Raw genomic sequence first — 9,033 nt, forward strand, 5'->3', positions numbered from 1 at the left:
AAAAGGATGTAACTTTACTTAGGGTTGCCCTGCCATTCACACAAGGGAGAAGCAGGGATTGTGGGGTCAAAACAGGAGGGATTAGATGTTTGACATTACCCCATTTTAGCCTATCCTGCTTCACAGGATTATTGTGAGGTTAAAACGGAGTGGCCCCTGACCTTTTTGGAGGAAAAGTAGAATACAAGTGTGATTAATAATATATATATATAAATTTAATACAAATGTATATGGAGGTTTGATAGTGGGGGTGTTAGCTTGCTGAAGTAGAATAAGAAAGTCCCCCTCTTGTTATCATGTGACAGCAGATCAATATACCCAACTCGGCATAGCACATCAATATGCCCGGATACATTCACTACACTAGGAAAGGAAGCCCTTGTGGGAGTATACCTTTCTGTTAATTCAAAGGGAAAGAAGCACTTGTAAGTGGAAGAGCTTCACATGTTCATTGGAAACCATGCAACAAAAGGGGATGACACCACTAGAGCATCAGCTTCTTTTTATTAATCAATTGCTTTTCCCTTCTTTATATGTTACAGAGCCAGGTCCTATGGACCCACCACTCATGTTGGATGTTAAACCCAGAACTGCAACAATATCCTGGCAGAATCCATCAAAGCCAAATGGCATTATAACCCACTACAATATTTTGATAAATGGCCAACTGCATACTACCATTCCAGGCAACAGATCCAAATGGACTGTACAGAATTTGCATCCTTACACAGTGTACCAGTTTCAAGTAGAAGGCTGCACCATAAAAGGATGTTCCGTTTCTCCTGAGAGCCCACCCATACAGACTCTTCCAGATGCACCTGAAGGCCTCCTTGCTCCAGTGCTATATTCTGACACACCAACATCTGTCCTGGTATCATGGCAGCCTCCGCTTCATCCAAATGGATTGGTGGAAAACTATACAATAGAGAGAAGAGTGAAAGGAACAGAACAAATATCCACTGTTGCCTCCTTGTCCTTCAACCATTCTACAAGATACCTTGACCAAAGTCCCGCTCTTAGCCCTTGGAAGAAATATGAGTACAGAATATTGGCAGGTACTCTTAAAGGGGGTGTTAACAGCAGTGCTTGGACAGAAGTTACCACCAAGCCCTCAAGACCTGCAGGTGTTCAACCTCCTGAGGTGAAAGCATTAGGACCAGATACTGCACAGGTTTGCTTGGCTTTGTTTTAATTCATGCTAGTTTGCATCTTCCCTGAAATTACTAGTTTTTAATGAGGGCATATTCAAGGCCAAGCTAAAGATTTCACTGTTCTGTAGATATTGCCTCCTGAGGACGATGCCAGTTTCGACTGTAGTTGAGGGGAGGTACAATTTGTGAATGTTCCCCTCAAAAGATTATGCAAAGAAAAACAAAAGCTTAGGGTGTCACAAACAGAGAGAGAGACCGTCTCTGGAACTAGTTTCAGAGAGTAGCCACGTTTGCCTGCAGTAGAAGAGCTAGATTCCAGTCTAGTAGCACCTTAGCGACCAACAAGTTTTTGGGGGTATAAGTTTTTGACAGTCTGACAAAGGGAACTTTAACTCTCAAAAGCTTATAACCTGAAAATCGTGGTGGGCAGCTGTGTTAGTCTGAAGCAGTAGAACAACGTTTAAGTCCAGTGGGGCACCTTTAAGACCAATAAAGTTTTTATTCAAGGTATGAGCTTTCATGTGCATGCACACTTCCTCAAGTACATCAAAATGGAAGGTAACAGTTCATTGATATACGTAGAGGGTGAACATCAAATCAGCACTCAAACACAATGATGATGTTTTAACAGATGCAAAAACTAAACAGGAATAATAAGTTTACATGTGGAATGCTTGTTTGAATTCGATTATGGGGGGAAAACAGTAAATTTGTCAAAATGGAGTACTGATTGTGTAAAAGTATCCTTCTTAATTGTGGAATGCTAAGAACAATCAACCAAGACAATACCGCCATGCTCCACTCATCTCCTCCCAAGCATGGAGGTAATTAACAACATCCTTTTCTTTGAAAATCATTTTGGTTTTAAGGACTGGAATCTAGCTTTCTGAAGCTATTTCTTGCATGAGGGGAGCATGCAACCTGAAGTATTTTATCATTTTAGCTTGCTGTCATCTAATCCTTATATCATTCTCCTATGTGTGCAGACCTGGTCTCAGACTGACACCGTACCCTGGCTTGTACCCTGTCTGTTTTTTGTTTAATGTTTAGTTATATGTTGATTGTCAAAATGGTGCCCCAAACATTCTTCTGTTTCCCATGGTTCACAGATACCCCCCTTCCATAACATGGGCTGGTTAGTGATTGCCTCAGACAATTGTACCAATCTGACATCATAAAGATCCCTTCCCCACTCACCCTCATGAGACCCCAGACGTGCTTGCAGGCTCATTCAAGGGCCACGTTCAGACTGGCAGTTTGACCTGGCAGGCAAATGTTTGAGGAGCATTTCAGTAGCGGATTAAAGGGGTGGGTTCACACAGGCACATGTTTCAGGTGTCCCCCAGCCGTACTCAAGCCGTCTTGTGCCGCTTCCCTCCCGAGTTTAAAAGATACCATGTTAAAGTGGTAGCAAACCATGTATACAGTGTGTTGATTCCAGTTCCCTGAGTGTGAATGCAAGCTCTGCTAAGGCGGGAACAACCCGCAATTGATAATAGGTGCCAGCTGGTTCCGTGGCAGGTGCATGTGGAAGTGTGGAGTCGATCCTGCCCTATTTGCTGATGTGCCTATGTGCATAGGCACATGCAACCGAGTACGGAAACCACACTAACAGCCCGCCAGGGGTGGCCGACAGTGCGAATGCTCCTTTGTGCTTCCTCCATGGTATCCTCCCGCTTCATTCACTGCAGTGTGAACGGGAATACTGGGAAAAAGCTGTTCCAGGTCTATTCCATTTTTTCTTTGCCTAGCGCTTCAAATTGCCAGTCTGAACTCGGCCAAGATATATCCCCTATGGTATCTCCTGTCAATCAAGAGTATATTTAGGCCCAGTTTAGACCCAGGCAATTTTGGATGTACTACAGACTTTAGGGATTTAATTAGGAAAGAATGTCTGGCTAGAATCAGGGTGGAATTTAGTCAGAGAAAATACCATAGATTATTATCCTACATTATGTCTCAAGGCCCTCTTCAGGAGCAACTTCAGTTCCTAATAGTTGCAAGCCATATAAAACCTCTGGATTGGCTAGACATAGCATAAATATTAGAAACGTGTCCCTTCATCCTTTGCCTCCTCAGCCTTCTACCTGTTATACTTCTAGCTTGATCTTTATTTACTTCATTTATACTTTGCCTTTCTCTCCAGTAGGAATTCCAAGCAACTTTACATGGATCTCCTGTCCTCCATTTTATCCACAAAATAACCCTGTGATATAGGTTATGTTGAGCTTGTGTGTCAGGCCCAGTGCCAGTCAGCAGGCTTCCAGAGAGGTTCAAACCTGGAACTCCCAAATCCTACCCAGCATTCTAGCCACTGCATCATACTTTAGCATTCCCCAGTGTTTGGGTTTTCCCTGAGCCAGAAAATGCACTCATGGTCTAGATTCAGAGGTGGCCCTCTTTGGTCTACTAGGAATATCTACAAGTCCATCATATACAGCAGCCTTTCCCAAATTTCTAAAGCTGCATCTCCTAGGGTTGCCAGGTCTGGGTTGGAAAATACCTGGAGACTTTGGGGGTGGAGCCTGGAGAGGGTGTAGTTTGGGGAGGAGAGAGGCCTCAGCATGGTACAATGCCATAGAGTCCACCCTTCAAAGCAGCCATTTTCTCCAGGGGAGCTGATCTCTGTCACCTGGAGATCAGTTGTAAAAGCAGTAGATTCCCCAGGCCCCACCTGGAGGCTGGCAACCCTAGCTTCTCGACTACCAATAGCTTAAGACCTGTAGCAACTAGTTTGTACTGCCAAATCAATGCAAGTAAAGCGTAAATTCTCCTTGCCCATTTCTAATATTTTTCTCTGTGTTATTCTGAAATGTTTCCAGTTCTCTCATACACCTGAAATACTCTTCTAGACTTTATTAAAATGCAAATAGTTATGAGCTATAAATGTTGTATGTTTTCATATGAACATCAAAATATCTGTTTTGTTGTGGTCTCTGATGAAGCTGAAATCAATGCATAAATTGACTGAGTAAGGGGGAAAAAACAGTCTTAGAGGACTACCCAGGAAATTTTCAATTATTCACATCATTCATTTGGGAATGAACTCCAGAGGACAGGATAACTACCATTGTTTTGGCTGGCATACAAACTTCATTCAAGGGAAATTAGTGTAACCAAACAAGAGGGATTTTTGTAGCTTAGAAGCCTCTTTTGTGTAAACACGCACATGGTTCCATGGATTCAGTCTTGTACTAATGCCAAAAGGCACTGGTACAGTAGCTTGCTCGCTAGAGCACAAAACAAAGGACATTTGCATAAGGCTGGAGATCATCCACAAAAATTATTGTTGCTATTATTGATATGGTTATTTCACTTGCCTACTTGGACGTCTGGATGCTCAGCCTGTATGCAGTAATCTGTGGATATGGATGTAAAACAAACTGAATGATAATATTTGGAGCCATAATCTGAAATACTCACAAGGCAATATAAAGTTGAAAGGGTGGAAATGGTGCAGGTTCTATGAATTATAAATTACACCCACATAAAGGCCCAAATGAGCAAAACCTATATCTGCAATGTATCATATTTAATAATTACATCATATTTATATCATATTTAATCATTATAGGTCAGAGTTCATGATGATGTATGAGCAGAATATTTACTTGATAAGGGAGGAGACTCAGGATATAGCAGAACTGTTAGCTGTCACATTTCCTGCAAAATTAGGAAAGTCAATATACAGGACCGAAAACCATAATCACTGCAGTTATATATCAGCATATGTGTGCATGTCCATCACCGAGCTGGCTACATGACCACATTTTTACTACCTGTTAGAGGGCTGAAGGATGATTACAATTATCTGATTTGAGAATAAGTTAATTACATGAAAGAGGTTCTTTTAAATAAGGAAGAACAATATTAGAACAATGTGATTTGGTGTTACTCAGAAAAAGTACAATAGTATTTTATTTAGTTGCTGTAGATTTTCCGGGATGTGTGGCCGTGGTCTTGGCATTGTAGAACCTGACGTTTCGCCAGTAACTGTGACTGGCATCCTCAGAGGTATAAACACAGAAAGATGGAATACTCTCTGTGTCAAGGTGAGAAGAAAATGGTAGGCAGTAAATTATTTTATTTATTTATTTTTTCTTATCTTTGTACTTTTAGAAGTGTGGATATTGAGTGCTATGTGGAGTCAGGTTTTTAAAAAAACTGCTTGAAAACATAGTCTTCCCTTCCATTTATTGCTAGTTATGAATGAAAATAGTCTGGGGTGAAAGAAACCAAGTACTTGAAGTACTTCCAATTTTTTAAATGTGTGTTTTAGTCTCACAAAGAAGAAGAGGAAGAGAAGAAGAGATTGGATGTATACCCCACCCTTCACTCAGAGTCTCAGAGTGGCTTACAAACTCCTTTCCCTTCCCCTCCCCACAACAGACACCCTGTGAGGTAGGTGGGGTTGAACTGTCTTTTCAAGGACAGTTCTTGTCAGAACTATGGCTTGCCCAAGGTCATCCAGCAGTTGCAAGTGGAGGAGTGGGGAATCAAACCCGGTTCTCCCAGATTAGAGCCCACGCACTTAACCACTACACCAAGTAAAATACAGAACTGAGTTTCTGTGCATGGTTTAGCCTTGTGGACCTGCATGCAGAGAATGGAGGTATGCAAAGAACTATATACAGCAGCTATGGAGATCTGTATATAGAATTTCTGTACTGAGCAGTGGGCAGCCTTCCTGCTTAGCTTTGGCTGCGTTCACACGAGCAATTTGCTGCAATATAGTTGCATTACCTTTGAGGATATAAAGAGCATGATCATACAGCAACATCTGCCTTAAGTGCCTCGGTTGTTGGCACCCTGAGTTGCTCTGCTTTGGAAGCGGAGTAATCAGGCACAGGGGAACGTCCAGTGTTTACGGATGCCAGCATCTCCACGTCGCTTTCCGTGCATCTGATCTCTCCCACCGTGAAAGAAACCTGGAAAGGAAGTATGAACCCGCAGTTCTGTTTCCTCCACTTGGTTTTTTTTGGTGTTGCTGCCTATATGTGCACATAAATGCTCCCTCTAAGCTGTGAAGTCTTGTGAGCAAGAATTATTCTTTGTGAGCTACTGGCATTAAAATCATAAGCAAGTAACTTGGGTACTGCATAAATTGTGGAATTCACTGCCACTGATTATGGTGACCACCCTTTAAAAGGGGCTTAGACAGTTCCAGGTCTATCAGCCAATCCCTGATCCCTTGAGATGTATGTAAATATGTAGAGTTTTCAGCCAATGAGAGGCCAATGATCCTCTGTGGAAGAGAGGGGGGAGGTTGTGAGAGGAGGGGTTAGAGGATGGGGAAGAGAGTCAAGTTGTCAGTTAGGGCTTATACATGCAGAATAAATCTATTAATGACTACTACCTTAGTGACTAAAGGGAAACTCCCCATTTAGAGGCCGTAAAAAAAAGTGAGTGCTAGGATACATCATCAGGCCGTTTCCTCTATTCCTTTTTTGTTGGCCCTCCAGGGCAACTGTGTGAAACAGGATACTGGGCTGAGTGGGCCATTGGTCTGATCCATCAGGGCACGTAGGTGCAAGCACTGCAGACTGGATGGGTAGAGGAAAATTCTTCACTTGCCCTCATCCCCAACACAAAGCAGTGTCTGCCATACTGTCATGCTGTCTCCTCTCTGTAATGTGTATGTACTGCAGTTGTTAACAATAACACAATATAGAAAGGCTTTGTGAAACAAGCTGAGATGCATGATGCTGGTGATGAATATTTACGATCTCTCAGCATCCTTAGTTTTCCTTAAAAGCCATATCTTTGATACCCCTGGTGTAGATTTTTATAGTTTCCAGCCAATGAAAGGCCATGGATCTTCTGAGGAAGAGAGGGGGGAAGTTGTGAGAGGAGAGGTTAAAAGTTGAGGAAGGGAGTCAAGTTGTCAGGGTTTATTTATTTAGTTGGATTTATATCCCGCCCTCCCCGCAGGCTCAGGGCGGCTAACAGAGGCATAACGCCAGGTAATAACAATAGATTTTGAAAATACAGACTAAAATTACAAAATAATCAATTAAATAATTAACCAGAGTTCTTAAAAGATTTTCCGGTGCTCCTCTACTCACTTCCAGATTTTTAAAGTCAAGATGGTGTTCCCAGTAATATAGTTTCATAACAGTGCCCCACTGTTGTCCCTAGGCACGTCCCACTATATAGAGAAGTGGCAAATATATAGAGAAGTGGAGATCAGATAGGGATAGCATTAGCTATTCTGTGTTAGGCAGGTTAGGGAAGCAGAAGGTTATGGATGAGTGAGAGGAACAAGGGAGACTCCTGAGCAGGCCCATAGCTACCACGGGGCCCATAGGGCCCACCCCCCTAGTGGTTTCTATGGGCCCCACTCCCTGAGCCTCGGCTTTCCCTCCCTCCTGGGCCCCTTCCCACTGATTGCCTGGTGTAAATGTTTTCAGTGCAGCTTTTGGAACTGCAGTCGGCATCTCCCTTTTTGAGCTCAAGAGCCAAGTCTCTTTAGGACCCAGCAACAACCAGCAGTTCGCTCCTCCTGCTGGATTTTCTGCGCCAGGCTTCAGAAGAGACCTCCATCTCAGGGAAGGAGGGAGGGAGGAAGCTTGATCCCTGTTCTCTTTTTTTTTAAACGAGGCAGTGTTCCTGGACCTCTGAGGAGCCTTAGTGTGCGGAGCTGTTAACAGTCTATTAACATTAAGATTCCTCCAGTGCAAGGAATTTTCCTGATGATGCACTTCATTCGTAACATTCAAACCTAAGCACTGTAGCATATGTGGAGCTCTGAGCTTGCATATGGATCTTTGGGTTACTTTTCAGAAGTCTATGCTAGTTATGGTTGCCAAGTGCGATCTTCGCCGCAGTGGGGGACTCCCATAGAGTTTCCCCTTGGATGACCGTGGCCCCGACCCCAGCGTGCCTGGCGTGGTCGCGTCACTTCCATCGGGGTGGGGTTTCCCCCGGAGCCCGATCTGCCGGTGGTGGGGAATGGGCCTCTGGGGCGGGGGTTTCCCCACCCCCGGGGGGACTTGGCAAGCCTAATGCTAGTTATTGAATGGCCTTTATCCACCCATGTGTGCATGGCACCCAGAGTCCCCTCCCTTTTCTATTTTTCTGACCCCAGATACATTGCCCTTGGGGGTCGCAGGACCCTCACAGAGGAGTAGCCATGTGGGTAGGGGGGGTGCAATAAATGTAGACAAATGAAATCCCCCCTCCTTTCTCTTCCTTCAGGGAGCTGTGTAGGAAGGAAATATATAAGGAATTATTTCACCTTCTTCCTTCTTACTGCCCAGCCATAACTTGCGTGGTTATATCTTTTGGTGTATCCAGTGGCCCCATGAATGATCTTCCCAGGTTCAGAAGGAGCAATGTCATCCTTTCCTCTTTACTGCAATGTCTTGCCCTACACAGTTATTCCTTTGGGTGGGTCTCATGACCCCATACATAACTTTTCTGGGGTTCAGAATGAGCTGCAGGAATGGAAAGAAACATGCAACATCAGCATTCCGTGAATGTATTGACTGAATTCAGATCAATGAATTTTGGTGTGTATTTGGTATGTTCTGGTACAGATTCTTGCAGTTCCTTTAGTTTTAATAATTTTGGGTTTTAAAACGGTTCATGAACTGAAACGTTTTAAACCTAAATATTTTAGCATCTGAAAATGTTGGCTTCAAAATATCATATATTCTAATAGCCAACAGAGGGCGCCGTGCGGATCCTTAGTCCCAGGAAAAGGAAGCTCCGTTTGGCTCAGGAGCTTTTCCTATATATTGAGTAGTCTGCCAGTGCCTGCAGAAAAATCTAAAAACTAGAAAAAACCCTCCAGGGATGCCTGAATTCCCCCAAAATCCCTTTGAAATGGCCTTTGCAGGGCTCTGCTTCAGACACCAACTGTGTGAGAGAGGTTAGAACG

At 43.5% G+C, this 9,033-nt stretch overlaps 1 protein-coding gene across 1 annotated transcript in view; it reads left to right on the top strand.

Annotated features, from left to right (window-relative positions):
* USH2A (Usher syndrome 2A (autosomal recessive, mild)) overlaps positions 1-9,033 on the top strand; it is a gene marked incomplete at its 5' end in the record, with an annotated part of 716,575 nt that overhangs the window by 442,555 nt on the left and 264,987 nt on the right. Inside the window, 1 exon segment of the mRNA XM_015424093.1 lies at positions 543-1,171. Coding sequence (XP_015279579.1) covers positions 543-1,171 — 629 coding nt within the window.

This window comes from Gekko japonicus, unplaced genomic scaffold, assembly GCF_001447785.1.
Source record: "Gekko japonicus isolate JY-2015 unplaced genomic scaffold, Gekko_japonicus_V1.1 scaffold810, whole genome shotgun sequence".
NCBI classification, from domain to species: domain Eukaryota; kingdom Metazoa; phylum Chordata; class Lepidosauria; order Squamata; family Gekkonidae; genus Gekko; species Gekko japonicus.